Here is a 17052-nt window from a genome sequence, read left to right on the forward strand (position 1 = left end):
GAGGAGGAGGAGGAGGAGGAGGAGGAGGAGGAGGGAGGGGAGGGGCTCCTTGGCTCCAGAACTTCATTCTTCCCCCATTGTGGCCACAAACCCAATAGGCTGAACCAAATTTCCCCAAACTTCCCCATAAAGTCCACACTGAACCCGACCCCTGAATTGGATTTGGTTCACAACCATTTTCATTCTGTGACCAGAATTGCAAAATGAATTAAATTGGTGAACTGAGGTTCCACTGCAATATGCAACGAGTTCCCTCCTGAAGTGTCTTCATAATCCATAAATAATTACTATAATGATAAGATTTGGAAATTCCAATTTAGAAGCACAAAGGCACTACTTTTCATCCGTATTTGGGAAAAGCACACTTTTCTTTCATTGCGCCACTCAAATTTATTTTATTTTTATTTATTTATTTATTTTTAATTTATTTGGCAGAGCCAGGGATCGAACTCAGGCCCTTGAGCTTGCCAGGCAAGCACTTATTCCACTGAGCCATTTCCCCGGGCCCCTAACACCACTGAAATCTAATCTCTGCCATGCCCTGGAAATGGCCGCACCCTCATCACTGCCTGATCCACCCCACACACTCGCCGGTATGTGCTGGGTGCATGTGGTCCCCACACCGAGGAAGGTAAGGCCCGGCTGCAAGCCAACCAGCCCATGGAACCTCACACTCAGCAATACTCTGTCTCAAAATGTTTTAAAAGCCAGGCATGGTGGCACATGCCCAGGACCCCAGCACACAGGAGGCTGAGGCAGGAAGGTCACAGAGAGTGTGTGGCCAGCCTGAGCTATACAGCGAGCTCAAGGGCAGCCTGGACTACAGAGCAGGATCTTGTTCCAAAAAGAAGAATGAGTGTAGGACTGGGGAAAGGTCTGGGAGTCGACACCCAGCACTGCGAGGGAAAAAAGAAGTAAGCGGGAAAAAAAAAAAAAAAAAAAAAAGAAGTAAGCGATCAGGGTGGCAACCTGCTCAGCTCCTCCTACAACTCTAACCACTCTCTTTTTTTAATCTTTTCTTTTCTTTTTTTTTTTTTCAAATTGTATTTATTTACGTGCGTGTGTGTATGTGTGTGTGTGTGGCCAGCTCAGCCCACCAGGGGGCGGGGCTGGCTGGCATGTGGTGCTGGGGATCGAACCGCGGTCCCTGTGCTTTGCTAAACTTGTTCTAAGTAGGTACTTTAGACCACTGAGCCATCTCACCAGCCTTTTTAATCTTTTCTTGAGACAAGGATTTATACTATGGAATTCAGGCTGGCCTTGTTTTTTTATCCCAGGCTGGCCTCACACCTGTGGTGATCCTCCTGCCTCAGCCTCTTGAGTGCTGGGATTACGGGTGTGCATCATCACACCTGGCTTCCAACTACCTTTCCGGTTACCCAGGACATTTCAGGGGCTAAGCACAGAATTCAGCCCACTGCCAGCACTCAGGACAGCGGCCCGAAGCCCTGCTGATCCTGCCCCCTAGTGCAGTTGGTGAGAGAGAGGCCCAGGGCCCTGTTGGTACTCCAGGCCAGCCCATGTACCTGGTACTCTGGGCCCGACACCCAGCCATGCAGCTTCCTGGCCGGCGGCTGAGGCTCCGGCACTTTCCAGACGACATGGGACAGGCTTGAGGTGTCGTTCCAGTCCTTCCCTTCCTCTTGGGTTCGTTTGGCATCGGCACTGTCGGCAGAACTCATGGACAACTGCCGCTGCCTCCTCGGGTCCCAGCTGTTCCTAGGACAGAGGGTGCTCAGGGTCAAGCATGCCTGGGCAGCGCACCAGCCAGGGCCCAGGGGATGCCGCAGCAGCTGTCCCTGCACCAGCTGCCTTCGTCTCAGGCACCTCACACCTGCTCTTCACGTGTGGACACGCACGGTGTCGCTCATTAGCAAAGGTCCAGGCAACTATGCAACTGTCCTATGCCAGGGCCTGGTCCCTGCACCCCATTAGGGAACAACAGATGGCCTGGCAGGGTGTCCCAGGAAAGAGCCAAGGAGCTACACAGAGCAACAGAGCATGGTGTGTTGCCCCCAGCAGACCCCGGGAGCCAGGCAAGGGTGCTCAGAGGGGCAGGAGAGGAGGGCAGTGGCTCACGAGCAGCTGGTGTCCCCCACGTACACGTGACAGGCAGGGGAGCGGATGAGGCAGGGAGGTACACAGGGAAAAAAGCAACCACTTCCTGCGGCCACCAGCCCAACCCCACGGGAGACCTCAGATGCCTCAGGCCCTCCCGACAACATGTGCATTCCTAAGGAGCCCTGACGAAAGCAGCAGGCAGAAGGGGACGCAGCAAGGAGCACTGGTCCTGAGGGCCCTGGAGACCAAGGACAGAGGGCACAGACAGGGGTGGGAAGACACAGGGCGGCATCAAAGCCAGCTTAGACGCGGTCGTGTGAGTCCCCGGGGGGTGGAAATCATCAGGCAGCTCCAGGCATAGAGAAAAGAGCAGGCCTCAGGGGTGGGCCACTTGGGCATAAGTGTGCCCAGTCACAGCCAGTGACAAAGTGGAGTCCAAAGCCCGAGTCCTTCAGCTGAGCATGCAATGCCCACGCACTGAAGGCAACAGGAACGAGGTGTCCTGCTGTCCCCACAGGTCTGTGCCATTTCATATTTTGTTTGACCAAGACAAAAGTCTTGGTCACATCTTTGGAGCTCAGTGTCCCAAGAAGGACCCACAGAGCTGCCCCCAGTGCAGCCAGGCCCTGACTGGCAGCAAACCACAGCAGCTGAGTCACAGAAACGAAGTGGGTGGCACCGGCTCCCACCCAGGAGGGCGAGGCGCCTGCTTCCAGGCTTCAAAGCAAGGAAAGACATGTACTTGGCTGCATCAACACGCGATTATGGACATACAGAGAGCCTGAGAGACCGCTGGGCACATGGCAAAGCCCCACAGGTGAACACAAAGCAGTCCCTGCTCTCACCAGCAGTGCGGTGGTGCGTCCATGCAGGTGTGAGACAAGCAAGCACATTTTGGTAGCAAAGGTGCCAACTGCAGCCCCACAAGTATTTTAAAAGCAATATCCTAGACTACCACTATTAAGATAAAAAACAAAAAGAAATGGCCAGCCACGGTGATGCATGGCTGTGACCCCAGCATCCAGAGGCTGAGGCAGGAGGATGCCGTGAGTTCAAGCCTCCCCTGAACCATGTAGGGAGACCCTACTCAAAAGTCCAGAAACAACAAAAGACTAAAGCCATCAGAGTGCAAGGCAGTCTCTCCCAAAGAGCAATGAGTAAAATTAGTCCACTGTAAGGGTCCACTGCTGCCAAGAGGGAGAAGATTAAAGGGACTGAATAGGTGGAACCTGGCACGTCCTGCACCACGGCCCTCCCCATGTGTGTGAGGGCCCCTGTGCTCCCAAGGCTGAGGGGCCAGGGTGGTGGCCCAGGGCCTTGGCCCAGGGCACCGAGCACGCCACGTGAGAGGAGATGCCAAGCTATCATGCCCGGGACTGACACCACCCCCATCTGCACCAGACACGGCCCATGTGCCACTGCCAGGCAGTGACAGACAGCAGGAGACAGCACAGGCCAGTGGGCAGCATGGAGGGACCCCGATGTCCCCAGCAGCCACAGCTAGGCAACATGGGCCCTGCCAGGAGCCGGGACGGGCACCTTACCACTTGGGCCGGCCGTCCTTCACCACCTCCTCCTCCTCCTCATCGTCACTGAACTTGAGCTTCTCCGAATAGTCTACTTCTTCATGGAGGCCTGTGGCAGCGGGGCAACAAGGGCAAGGTGACCGTCAGCAACGGGGCGCTGTGGTGCCACCCCCAGGACCACAGAGCCACCACGCCACCTCAGGCACCCCACACAAGCTGGCAGGTGACCAGGAAGGGCAGCTCTGGCTCCTGGTAACAGTAACAAGCCCAGTCGCACTAACCCTCCTGTGGTGGACATTTTTACATCTTGACGAGGTATTTGTACTCTTTTATTTCAAGGCGCCAGAAGTAAGCAAAGGGGGCAGGAAGGAGACGGGGGCTCCGCTTGCACCACAGAAACTACAGGAGCCTGGAAGCTACCGCCCAGCACTCCTGAACAGACACGTCCATCCGTGATGAGTGGGCAAACAAAATATGACAAAACCCACATGGCGGAAGCCTATCTGGTCATGCAAAGGAAGCGTGCTGGCTGGCACACTATGCAGCGCGGTTAGCCCTGAATGCCTCGTGCCAAGTGGAAGACGCCGGCGCCATCAGGCCTCACGTGGTTCTGTCCACAGGGCGTGCTCCAAAATTCGAATCCACTGAGGTGGGGTGGGGGTGGGAACGACTGCTGATGGCTGCAGGGTTTCTCCTGGGTGTGGGAAAGCTCTGTAATTGCACAGCGGGGAGGGTGCAGCCGTACAAGGACTGGAGATGACCCAAGTGAGGGTTTTTACCAGGGGAGCTGTTATGTGCCTCGAAAAAGTTTTATGTGGGACTCTTATGTTAGAAAGTGCATCAAGACCAGCGTGGAGGTGCACACTGTGCTCCCAGCACTTGGGAGGCCGAGGCAGGAGGGCTGCTTTGAGTTCAAGGCCAGCCTGGGCTACATAGGGAGACCCTCTCCAAAAAAAAGAAACTAAAGGAAGGAGGAAGCAGGAAAGGCGGGAGAGAGGGAGGGAGGGAAGGGAGGGAGGGAGGGAGGGAGAGAAGGAAGAGAGAAAAGGAGGGAGAAAAGGAAGACAGGAAGGAAGGGTGAGAAAAAAAGGAAGGAAGCAAGCAAGCCTGCTAACCCCCTGAGGAAACAAGCAAATTCTGGTTCACAGCTTCACCTGGCACTAAAGACACTACAAGAAAATTACAACCCTGCCTGGGCTACATATATAGATGAGACCCTGGCTCAAAAAAAAAGCAGTCCCTTCTCACACCTCCATACTAGGGTTGAACTCAAGGACATCCTACTATTGACCCACACTGCCAGCCTTTTACGTTTATTTCATTTTTAAATTCTACTTATTACACGTCTACAGGATCAGACTCAAAGTGATCCTCCTGTCTTCAAGCCTCCCAAATGATGGGATTACAGGCATGCACCACCAGGCCCAGTCTCAGTCCAGTCTCTGTCGTCTCAGCGCACCTTGGGGCTGGGGCTGGCACAGCCCACAGGGGATCAAACCCTGGTCCCTGCACCTGCCTAACCATTTTTAAATTCTGAGACGATCTTTGCTGAGTTGCCCAGGACAGCCTTAAACTCGCTGGCTTCCTGCCTCAGCCTCCCAAGCAGTTGGCACAACAGGTGTGCACCACTACACCCAGGAGCTGTATCACTTCCTTTAAGCATAATTGAGGTCCAGCTGAAATGAACAAAAAGAATTATGGAAGAAAAGAATGAGCCTGGGGGTTGGGAGTGGCAGATAAGCAAGCAGGGTACAACACTGGCACTGCGAGGCTGTGAGGCATTGTGCGGGGCTGTTTTTAGGCTATTCTGCTTCCGCCTTCCATCGTCACCCAGGTGCGCCCTCCCCCCGGAAGGTGGAGGCAGGAAGATCCACAGGCCCGAGCTCAGTCTTAGCAAGGGCAAGGGTCCCAGTTCAGCCCAGTACGCACAAATAAACACAGGCTAAGCAGCCAATTCCCCCAGCTCCACTGCTGAGGGCGAGGGCCAGAGCCCATGCAGGTTGCCGGGCACGCGGCCCCACAGGGCACGAAGGAAGCTGCCGCCTTCCCCGCCTCACTGCTCCTTGCTGCGGGGGACCCTTCCCCAGCCAGCCGGCGGACATGGGCCTCCCAGCCTCGCCGAGCCCACCTGCCCAGCCGTCGTCGGCATCCGTGTCCAGGTCGTCGAGGCCCTTCAGGTTCTCAGCGTTGATGATCGTGGGCCGCGGGGCCCGCTCCACCAGCTGCCGCAGGGGCCGAACCGGGCGTGGGAGCCCCGGCCGGCTTTCCTTGCTGCTGCAAGAGGAGGAAAGGTGACAGTGACAGTGACAGTGACACCAGCCAGCCCCCAGCCCCCCACCGCCAGCTGCTGCCTGTGGCCTTACCCGTCCTGCTCATTCATCTGGAACTGTCTGAAAGGAACTCTGGGCTCCGGGCGGAGCTGAGGGAGGGGAAAAGGGCCTCGTTCCACTGGGCCCTGGTTTTCAGATGACTGCGGCGAACACATCTGCAACAGAACAGCCGTGATTGGCCAGCAGCGCCCCACATTCCAAGTTCCACTCTGGTCAGAGTTTTTAGTTGTTGTTTTGATACAAGGTTTCATTACATAGCTCATGCCGGTCTTGAACTCACTATGGAGCCCAGGTGGGCCCTAAACTTGTCCCGGTCCTCCTGCCTCAGCCTCAGCCTCAGCCTCTGAGGGCTGGGGTTGTAGCTGCTGCATTCAGTTTGGTTTGAAAATGCAAGAACAAAGAGAACAGCATGCAGGGAGGCGGGGTCCCCAATCATACCGCTCTCCATCCCCCCACCTTCACCGTGGGGCTGCTAAGGTGGTGTGAAGACCGTCTCAGGACCCACTAAGGCTGGCGTGGCAGATGCGGCACAGCACGGGGCTGCACTGAGCAGTGGGTGAGGGAAACTCCAGTCTGCTACACAGGCATGGGGAGCACACCCCGGGCATGGGGCACCTTCCTGGGCCACGCCAGACCCCGGGACTTACAAAGGCAGGCAGCATGTCATGGTAGGTGGGTGGGTGGTACACATTTCCCACGAACTGTGAAGCCCCTTTGCGGACAGGCTGGGCTGGGCGGAGCGAGGGGTCCTTGGCATCGCTGGCACTGGTCGACGAGGGCGCTCCATCTCCCACGCCTGCGCTCCGGCTGCCCAGCTCTGGCGGGGATGCGCTCAGAGCCGCAGCAGCGATGATGTTCCGCCCGCCGCCCTCCCTCCAGCTCGTCACATCTGGAAGGGAAAAGGGTGCAGAGGAGAGGAGAGGACAAAGGCGGCTGGGGGAGTTCCCAAGATCACCCCTTCGACACCAAAAAAAATGTCTCAGGTTTTTCTTAAATCAATACCAAAAGGGGGCAGGTGAGATGGCTTAGTGGTCTAAAGCACCTACTTAGAACAAGCTTAGCAAAGCCCAGGGACCGCGGTTCAATCCCCCAGCACCACATGCCAGCCAGCCCCGCCCCCTGGTGGGCTGAGCTGGACACACACACACACAAATAAATAAAATTTAAAAAAATAAAATAAAAAATAAATCAATACCAAAAAGTTAAAAACCAAGAAATCTAGATTGACAAAATCTGTCAAGGAAGAGTGGGAGCAGGAGCTGAACTTTGTTGGGGCAATAAGGTCCCCTTAGAGAGAAGGCGCAGACAGCAGGATCTGCGCGCAGGCTCCAGAACCCAGGGCGCAGCATGAGGGGCTCTTCCAGCCACCTAGGCTGGCCCACCGCAGGGACGAGGACTAGCAGAAGCTGCAGCCACGCCTCACAGATGGCGCTAGTGGTCGACGGGCCCAAGGGAGGGATGCTGATGCAAGACCTAGGGGAGCCCCTTATCCAAGGGGGCCTCAAGGCCCTGGAGGACACCTGAAGCCCAGAAGATAGACCAAACCTTTGGTACATTTTACTTTGTCTCTGTCTGTAACATAAATCAATATGAGTACAGTAAGGAAAGTAAATGCAATAAAAATGCATGAACTCTCTCTAAATCACTCTCTAAATATCTTTTAGAGATATTTGTGTATGGTACTAAGGATTAAACTCAGAACTCTTGCACTGAGCTACATGCCCAGCCCTTTTCTGAGACAAGGCCTCACTAAATTGCGCGAGCTGGGTTCCAACTTGCAATCCTCCTGCCTCAGCTTCCCAGAGCACTGGGACCAGAGGTGTGTACCACCAGACTGGCTCAAAACACTGTACTGTTCAGTAATATTTTCAGAAAGAGAAACTGCAGATAAAGGGGGACTCTGCATGGGCAGCAGAAACCTCAGGAATCTTAAGAGTCTTGTGTTGACTAGGAGCTGGGGCACGAAGGAAGCCCCACATTTGTGACCCCTGAGGGACGCGAGCCAGGGTCCAGGCTGGTCCCCCTTTGCCGTGGGGGTCTAGGGCAGCTGAGGTCACCCTGGGCCACCTGCTTCCTTGCCTTTCCAAATGAGAAGGGACTGGTCTTACAAGCCGCTTCTAGTTCCATTTTTATAGCCCTAAGAGCAAATCATCTTAATTAACCCCAGAAAGGCGCAACTCCTGCTCTAAATAACTTGATTACATACTTGCAGGAGAGGAAAAAAAAAAAAAAAAAAAATCAAGTCCACGCGGGCCACTGGCACGGTGTTCTGACGGTGAGCAGTGTGGACTTCACTATGGGAAAGGGCTTGAGGATTCCTCAGGGTGAGAGACGGCCAAGACCAGCCCCAGTGCACACGCCCGCCCCACCAAACAAAAGGAGCAACCGAAGCTGCTGCTGGCTGAGACCCGGCCCAGGAGGGGCCGCCTCCCCGGTCAGACCCGACCAACACTTTGCTCCTAAAGGTGCCAACTTGGCACCGTGCACTCCCACGAGCCCAGCCTGCAGGAGGAGCGGCAGCCCTCGGGACAGGGACAGAGAGCCACAGGGACCATAACTGGGCTGGGGCAAAGGAGAACAAGAAACCAGGTGGCCCGGGCAGGACTCCAGCCGGCCCTTATCACCCAGTGACAGACAGGAAGGAGACAAGAGTGGCAGGGTGAGGGCTACTGGGAGGAAGCCCAGCAGACTCCAGACCAGGTTCGCGGCCTGGCTCTCCCCAGCAGGGAAGAGATGCGATGACGACCACGGTGGGGACACAGCTGCCCAGGAAGAACCAGGGTGGGACGCGGCCAAGGTGGCCAGACTTACTCTGCGGGCGGAGGCTTGGTCCTGGCCCATACGACAGATCTAAGACGCCCTTTTCTTTGCCAGCCTTGTCCTGCCCCCCAGCTGCTTTCAGCGTCGGAAATTCCTCGGGAGAGAAGGATAACAGTCGGCTTGAGCCCCTTAAACCTGCGGGGAGACCGGACACGGGAGGAGCGGTGAATGCATCGCCCTCTGCCCTGGCTGTTGGCCAGCCGCCCCAAACCGCCAGCGCTGCCCCTGTGCCCGGGGCGGCCCTGGTCGGGCCGATGTTACGGCTGCTCCAGCACATCTTTCTCCACACCTGCAATTCGGGCAAAGTCAGCTCCAGGACAGCAACTGCTACCCCGTACAGTCATGTGACACAGTGCCCTGTACCTCCTCAGGGCCACCACTCATGAGTCTACTGCAAGGACCGCTTCCCACATGCAGCCTCGGGTCCTGCCTGCTCATGTGACATGAGGAAGCATTCCTTTCTTTGATCTGTCACTCCCACTTGCCACCACTACCAGAGACTTCCAGATGACTGGGTGACAAGGGCCACACTGTAAGTTCTCAAGCATGCACTAAGCCACTGGGCAGCCCTCAGGACCACTGGCATCACCACAGAACACAGGGCAGCTGCCACACCGCAGCAAGGGGTAGGGAGGATGAGCCTACTGGGTGAGGGCTGGATGCTCTGTCCTCCAGCAGTTACCTGAGAGGGGACATGCAAGTGCCACAAAGACGACTCGGGGCAGAGCGGCCCCATCACATTAAGAGCCAATGGCGAGAATGAAATGTTTAAAGTCCTGCTCTGAAAATGGCTGGGTTACTGAACATGTCCATGAGGCCTTTCTGTCCCTCTTCTGCCTCAAGCACCATGAAGATAGTATCGCAAGCATGGACCGAATGCTCCCTCCGCCAACAACAAGGGCAAATGCTGGCTTAAACCCCAGCACCACAAGGCCGGCCGCCACATCGGGTCACACTCAGAGCTCCAGCCTCTGCCCGAGCCACCCGGCTCCACGCTGTCCAGGCCACCTGACGTGGCTGATGCACACCCACAGGCCATCTTGTGCCTGAGTGGTGATGACCTGCCACTTCAGCAAGGCCCCCAAGTCCCTCGCCTTGTGGGCATCACTGACGAGTGACCGGAAGGCTGATTCTCGGGAGACTCCTGTGGCCACACGGCATGGCCGTCCCCCACGCTGATGGAGGACTTTCCTGTGTCCTGCACTTATTTTCCAGGGGAAGGCTTTTGCTTTTTTGAGACAGGATCTCACTTTGTAGCTCAGGCTGGCCTCGAGCTCACAGCAATCCTCCTGCCTCAACCTTCTGAGTGCTGGGTCACAGGCGTGTGCCACTGCGCCCAGCTGAGGTGAAGTTTATCTGTGACAGCTAATGCAGTTACACATCCCAGGTGGAGAGAAGTGGGAAAACCGCGCAATCCGCCCCTGGCAGCTGTGTCCCCTCATCCCACATTTCTCATGATGGCAGCAAACAGCTACCTCCACAAGGGCCTTCCATCTACCCAGGCCCTGCTGTGGAGACCTGGCTGTGGCCACAGCCAGAGAAAGCGCCTGCTGCTTTCCTTCACAGAGAAGCTGTACTGTATGCCCTTCAAGTGCCACATCCGACAGCAGGTCCCCGTGACTGTGTCTAGTGCTCTGTTGTCACAGAGTGGGACGGGATGACCTCGTACACGGGTCAGGTCACAAGTGGCCAGGTGAACACATGGCAGAACTCACTGCCAGTCAGGGGTATGCTGGGGTTCTGACAGGCAGTGTCAGGGCCCTGCACAGGGCTGCGGCAGCTGACAATCCTTGCGGCTCTCTTTAAATAAAACTTGCTATCTCGTTGGCTTTAAAAGATTTTAAACCAGGCGTGGTGGCACGTACCTGCAAGGCTGAAGCAGGAGGCCAGCCTGGACTATGCAGTGAATTCCAGGCCAGCCTAAGACCCCACTAATCAGTTAAAGTTCAAACAGCCACAGAAAGCAACGAGCCAACGGATGATCTCGCCCTGCTCGCTAAGAGGCCTCTCTGCAGACCTGAGCGGGCGTCGCCCTCCCGGCCTACGCCACCCCGCGGGAAGCCCTGCCTTGCCGCGTGGAGCCCTGAGCCTTGGGCCTGGGCTCCTGGCAGCCTCCGGAGCAGGAAGGAAGCAGTCTGTCACTTTCCTCAGAAGACAGCAAAGCCTTTGTCACAGAGGCCTCCACCTTGGAGGGGCGCAGGGTTGGTGTGACCCAGAACACAGCCCAGGGCATGGAGCTGGCTTCCCACGCAAGCTACGAAGGCAGGCCACACAGCTCAAGGCGGGAGAAGTGTCTCTCAGCCTACTATGAGCAGCCCGCTGGGTCTGGACGGAGTGAGACAATGTTCCAGCTCACACCGAAGGAGAAGTCGACCCAGGAAGGAAGGGCTCTTTGGCGCCAGCCAACACCGTGCAAGTGCAGGGGCACGGGCTCAGGGCAGAGAGACAGGCAGCCGGGATGCTCGGCCTCCCTGCTCTGCGTGCCGCGAGCAGCTAGAATCTGTACTTCACGCTCGAATTCGCTCAAGACAGGGCCTCACTATGCAGCCACCGATCCTCCTGCCTCAGCCTCCCAAGTGCTGGGATTCCAGTGTGTGCCGTCATGCCTGGCTTCATTTTTCCCAACTCTGAGCACCCTGTCCTTGATCACCCCCAAAGCAGCGGCTCAGTCCCACAGACTGGCTTGCCACAGTTCTAGCCCGAAGCTAAAGCCCAGACCCCAACACCTCTTTCTGTGGTCCCAGTGGAGAACGCCGCTGGGAGCCGGCAACAGGACAGAGACAGCATTCAAGACCTGGGGAACCTGCGCCAGGGTCTCCCGTGCACCCCGGGGCCCGCGCATTGGCTGTGGCAGTCTCAAGAGCCAGAGAGCTCACAGCCCCGGTTCCACCAGCTCCTCCACCACCAGCACAGGCGGGCTCCACTGGACTTCGAGGTGCCCAGACCCTCCGGAAGGACTTGGGGGTCGCATACCCGCCCCACCCACCCCCACTTACCACCTTCGTGTCCTGCTGGCTTTCCATTCAGCTGTGCCCATGACTTTGGTCCACCTGGCACTGAATTTGTGTTCTGGAAGAAAGACGAGGAGAGCTCTGGGTGAGAGCAAGACCCTGCCTCAAAAACAAGCAGCTGGGAGGCCAGCACATGCAGCCAGGCGGGCCACACACCTGTGAAGCTCGGGTACCACTGACACCAGGGTCTGCACAGCCCCGCCGTGCCCAAGACCCCTTAGGGTTCCCAAATGGAACTCTAATACCTTTGCCAACAATGCTGCCTTCAGGACCCACCCTTCCAGCGGGGTCGGGAGAGTAAACACTCGCCCTGTGACATCTCTCCCTATTCACCCAGTGACCCATGCTCCCTGACCCACAAGGGAAACTAAGCCCCACTCCCCAGAGGGCAGCAGCATTTCCTGGAGCATTTTAAAGTCACAATCAAGGGGGCTTCCAGGTTAGCTCAGTGGTTTGAAGCGTCTGCTTGGGTAAACCCAGTCAGGCGCAGGGGACTGCGGTTCAGTCCCCAGCTCCACGTGCTGCACCGGGTCCGTCCTTACAGCAGCCTGAGCTAGCCAAAAAATAAAAATAAATAAAGTCACAATCATGAGTGTCTCCTCTTCCTGTTACCCGAGACTGAACAGACCCAGTGGTCACCAGGGAGAGCTGCGCCCTGACGGGAACTCTGTTCATCAGGGCCTGCGGGCCCAGGCACCCATGTCTCACGAACTGTGCAGCCAGAGCGGAAGGACCACAGCTCCGAGGTGCCTTAGTTTGAATTCTAGCAAAGACACCCAACCCTGTGGGCGAGGCCAGCGGGCCAGGGCAGGTGAGGCCACAAGCAGACTTCCGCTTCCTGGCTTTAGTCCTCAAGGCTTTTGGGAAAGGCCCCCGCCTCCACAGGCAGCAAGCAGGGATGACGTTTCATCTCCATCCTGCCCAGCAAAGCCAGGAGGGTGGCACAGGCCTGTAATCCCAGCACTCGGGAGGCTGAGGCAGGAGGATCGCCAGGCGCTCAATGCCACCCCAGGCTCCACAGTGAGTTCAAGCCCAGCCTGAAGTGCATAGCAAGGTCCTGGCTCCAGAAACCAAAAGCACATAGCACCAAAAGCTCTGCTGCCCGGCAAACAACACTCAACTGTCCACTCAAGTCCTCCTGCCATTTCCACCACCCTACAGTCAGGGTCTGATGGCAGGGGTTACAAGGGCATTACGTGGTTAAAACATTGCTTTCCATTTAAGAGAATATTTTAAATGTGTCAACAAATCAAGGACTACAGCTAGGTGTTTCCCCCCATGTGTTCAGGAGCCTTTCTTTCTTTTCTTTTTTGTATTTTAGGGAAGGGTCTACAGGGTATTCAGGGTCTCACTACTAGATCGGACTCAATGACCTGCCTGTTTACAGCCTCCCAAGAGCTGGGATTACAGGCGCACGCCACCACGCCCAGTCTCAATCGCCATCTCAGTACATCCCAGGGGCGGGGCCGGCACAGCTGGCCCGAGGATGGAGATCAAATCCCGGCCCTTGCTTGCTTGCAGGCGCTTTAATCCGCTGAGCTATTTGGCCAGCCCAAGAGCCTTTACTTCTGAGAGACTTTGGGTTAAGAAAGTTTTCCCAAAGCAAATCAGCCCAAGAACTTTGGTCGTGCTGTCCTGGGGAGTCACTGTCCCTGTCTCCACACCTAAGGCGCTGTCGGGCACTGCAGCTAGGGGCTGGCTTTGTTCTGTTTTCCAAATTCAGCTAGGACCGAAAGGCACTTTTTGTTTTCTTGGTACAGTACTGAGAACTGAGCAGGGGCCTTCACACGGAGCTACACCCCAGCCCTTCTGTGTCTCCGCCTGTCTGTCTGTCTGTCTGTCTGTCTGATGGTCTATGTATGAGACAGGTATTATCAACTTGTGAAATTGCCCTGTCAGGGCTCCAACTTGCCATCCTTCCCCCTCAACCTCCCAAGACACTGGGATTATAGGCATGGGCTACCACACCAGGCACTTTTGGGGACACTAGTCTCATTTAGGGAAACTGAGGGCGTCTGTAGTCAACCTAAATAGCTCCATGTGAAGGAAAATCAGAAAACCAAAGCAGGCGCCATGTCCTGCTCTGTATGCAGAGCCTTTCTCCAAATATACACATCACCCAGGTGCGGTGGCACTCGCCTGGAATCCCAGCACTCGGGAGGCTGAGGCAGGAGGGCTGCCCTAAGTCTGAAGCCAGCCTGGACTACACAGAGACCATGTCTCAAAAACCAAAACACAGAGCTGCAGATCAACTATCTTCACAGGCACCGAAAATCCTCCTGTAGGCACTGTCCTCCCCTCCCTACACACACTCCCAGCCTCAGCACTCAGCACCTACCTCCTGGCTGACTGGCTGCGTCGGCTTCTGCAAATTGGAGACAGATTTCTGCAAACCCGGCTGCGGCAGCGACTCCGGCGGCTGACAGCCCGCTGCACTGGAACTAGGACAGGGAGGACACCAAGGGGGCATTAGACCCACGCAGGGCACAGGCCAGGCCGCACTTCCAAGAGCACAGCAGGCAGCTGCTCCCTGTACACCACGACAATCACTTTCCCTGGTGGAAGGGAAGCTGACGAGCATTCGCCAACGAGGAAATCGAGCCACGGGGCCCCTTCCACCGGCCCCGGCCCACCTCCCGGCCGCAGCTGCTCCGTGGCTTAGCAGCTTTCCCCTCTACTCGGCCTCAGGACTTTCCTACTTGTGTACTAGCAGCGCACTTTTCTACACGGTAGCCTGGCCCCGGCATGCAGTTCCAGAGCTGGTTTTCTCCTTATGCACGTAAACGTTTTTCTCAGAGAGGCACATATGGATGCACGTGTCTTTTCATGGAAGACAGGACGGCTGGACGGGCTATGATTTAACCAAGGTTTTCCTCAGTACAGATGAAGCTGCAGTTTGTGTATTAGAAATCCTTTTGCTTTGTTTCTTTTTAGTTGTTGTAAACTACAGTCCAGCTATCCATGTAGTTCAGGCTGGCTTGGAGCTCCTGGTGATCCTCCTGCCTCAGCCTCCTGGGTGCTGGGACTATAGGTGCGCACCATCACTCCCAGTTCCTTGTTTTTTGTTTTTTAAATAAGTAATTAAAAAAATAATAATTCAGTGGCACATGATCTTAGAAATGATGTTATTGGATCAACAGATGTTTCGTAGTTTAAAAGATACTAACGAACAGCCTCCAAAACAGCCTCCAAAAGGATTGGCAAATGCCGGTCCCCTCATTCATCTTCTGAAAGAGCGGCAGGAGCTGCGAGCAGTCCCTCTGCTCTGCTCTGCTCAGCTCTGCACTGCACAGCGCCACACAAGGGCAGCAATCTCCTTGGCCAGGCGCCACCCCGCCCCTGCCAATCCTCGGGCCAGAGCCACGCTCTCCCTGGACCCCTCCAAGTGCCTGCAACCTGGCTCCGGTGCCCTCCTGCTCTTGTCAAAGGGGGCCACAGCCCCGCCCCACCTCTACTGCAAACTGGCCTCCGGGATGGAGCACCCCGCGTCCACGCACTGGGCACCCTCCCTAGAGGCCTGCCTCTCCTCCTTCCCTCTTATCTGCTCCCTCACTTCGGCACAACTGGATCTTAACAGGGCACCTGGCACCATGTGCCAGTGCTGGCTATTACTGGATAAAAGGAAAGGGGGCTGCTGGTGGGTGGCGCGCACGCCTGTCATCCCAGCACTCTGGGAGGCTGAGGCAGGAGGATGGCAAGTTTGAGCCCAGCCTAGGCAACTCGTGACCTAGTGAGACCCTGTCTCAACATAAGAAATAAAAAGGGCCAGGGACACAGTTTAGGGTGAAGGCCCTGGGTTTCGTCACGAGTGCCACAAAAGGGAGGGGTGCAAAAAGGACACCTTTAGGACCCCATTTCTTTATTCCTGCTGCAGGACTGCACTGCGGCCTCTCAAGCCCGCCTGCGCTCCTCCGCGGTCACGAGGCCACGCCTAAAGAGACTCATGGGACACTGGCCACCAGGGACAAGGCTGCCACAAAGGCTGTCACCTCAGCGCCAAAAGCCAGGAGGGGCAGCCTCCCTGGCTCCATGGACACAGCCAGCGTGGCCACCCCGCCTAGAGGCAGCTCACCTCTTTGGGTCTTGCTGGTCCGTCTTGTTTGCCCATCCCGTCCCGTCCTTGGGTACTATCACGATGTTGGGGTCGTTTCCTTTGTTCTCAGACTTCAGGCTTGGCAGGTTTGCAGGCGGTGGCATGCGCCGGGCTGTGGCAACCTTCCCGAGACTCTGTAAGCCATGTCTAGGAATAACTGTGGGGGAAAAGGCTCCTCAGGCAAGGCCGGGGGAGAGGCCACCACCAGGCAAGCTCTTCCCTCAGGAGAGGGACACAGCTGCTGCTGACATCTGCAATAGCCTCCGTTGCCCTGGCAGCAGGAGGCAGCTCCAACAGCCTGGGACCCGGATGCAGAGCCACCAGGGACCCGAGCCTCACAGGCGTGGACAGGATCAACGGGATCTTTGCCTACACTCTAGAATGTTAAGATGTGGGACACCTAAAGGGTGACACTAAGGCAAACCACAAGAGTGTAAGGAGAAGACGGCGCAGGCCTCCTGCCCTCCCGAGCTCCCCTGGCCCTGTGCACCCACAGCCTGATCGGCAGGACGGCACTGTGTGGCCAGGTCTGGGGCCTCTGTTGCACAAGGGAGCAGCCCAACCCCGGCCCTCCCGGCCTCACCTGAGGATCTGGATGTGTCTACTGATCTTCCTTTATACTTGTCAAACAGGCTGAGAGTCGAATACTTGCTTTTCCCATCCTTGCCCTTCGTTATTTGCCCCAAACGATCGGACATTGCGATGAAATGTCATCGAGTAAAGAAATTTTTCTCGGCACCGCTCCCGATCTGCCTTTGGGATGGAAAGGAGACTGTTAACTCACCAGAACCCAGAATCCCAGGACCCAACCTGTCTCCCCACGAGCGCGCTCTGGTGGTCTCCAGCAAAAGCCCCACGCGCCTGATGCCGGCTCCCACTAGGGGGCACTCTGCACAGCCGTGATCCGGGCCACCCCGCCAGGCCTAGGGCTGCAGCGCTGCAGGGGCTGAGGATCTGGAGCTCGCAGGCGCAGACACCAAGGCAGAGCCCGCAGGTACACAACAACCAGCTGTGCCACCAAGGACGGCAAACCCGGGTTGGAGCAACGCCAGCTAGGTCAGGAAGCCATCCAGGGACTCAAGACAGTTCTCCAGTAAACAGCGTGGGCACCCAGGCCTGCCGTCTAGCACGCAGGGGTGCAAGCAGATGAATTGCCACAGGTGACACGCAGTTTCAAATAACTGTTTCGTTTGTTTGCTTTAATGTATTTG

General features: G+C 56.5%; 1 protein-coding gene across 10 annotated transcripts in view; it reads right to left on the bottom strand.

Moving 5' to 3' along the window:
• Prrc2b (proline rich coiled-coil 2B) overlaps nucleotides 1-16594 on the bottom strand; it is a 59620-nt gene extending 43026 nt beyond the window's left edge. For 6 of the 10 annotated variants that reach the window (XM_023700301.1, XM_023700300.1, XM_023700298.1 and 3 more), the window contains exons 1-10: nucleotides 16425-16594; nucleotides 15821-15998; nucleotides 14087-14189; nucleotides 11734-11806; nucleotides 8729-8872; nucleotides 6565-6806; nucleotides 5951-6072; nucleotides 5716-5861; nucleotides 3606-3696; nucleotides 1527-1719 (exon numbers count right to left, since the gene is read on the bottom strand). In XM_023700301.1, coding sequence (XP_023556069.1) covers nucleotides 1527-1719; nucleotides 3606-3696; nucleotides 5716-5861; nucleotides 5951-6072; nucleotides 6565-6806; nucleotides 8729-8872; nucleotides 11734-11806; nucleotides 14087-14189; nucleotides 15821-15998; nucleotides 16425-16539 — 1407 coding nt within the window. In that variant the 5' untranslated portion in view covers nucleotides 16540-16594. The remainder of the gene's footprint in view (nucleotides 1-1526; nucleotides 1720-3605; nucleotides 3697-5715; nucleotides 5862-5950; nucleotides 6073-6564; nucleotides 6807-8728; nucleotides 8873-11733; nucleotides 11807-14086; nucleotides 14190-15820; nucleotides 15999-16424) is intronic. The other 4 variants (XM_023700306.1, XM_023700304.1, XM_023700299.1 and 1 more) reach the window with 1 other exon arrangement.
• Between the last annotated feature and the right edge of the window lie 458 nt (nucleotides 16595-17052).

The sequence above is a fragment of the Octodon degus genome, unplaced genomic scaffold (assembly GCF_000260255.1).
Source record: "Octodon degus isolate 3935 unplaced genomic scaffold, OctDeg1.0 scaffold00123, whole genome shotgun sequence".
NCBI lineage: Eukaryota > Metazoa > Chordata > Mammalia > Rodentia > Octodontidae > Octodon > Octodon degus.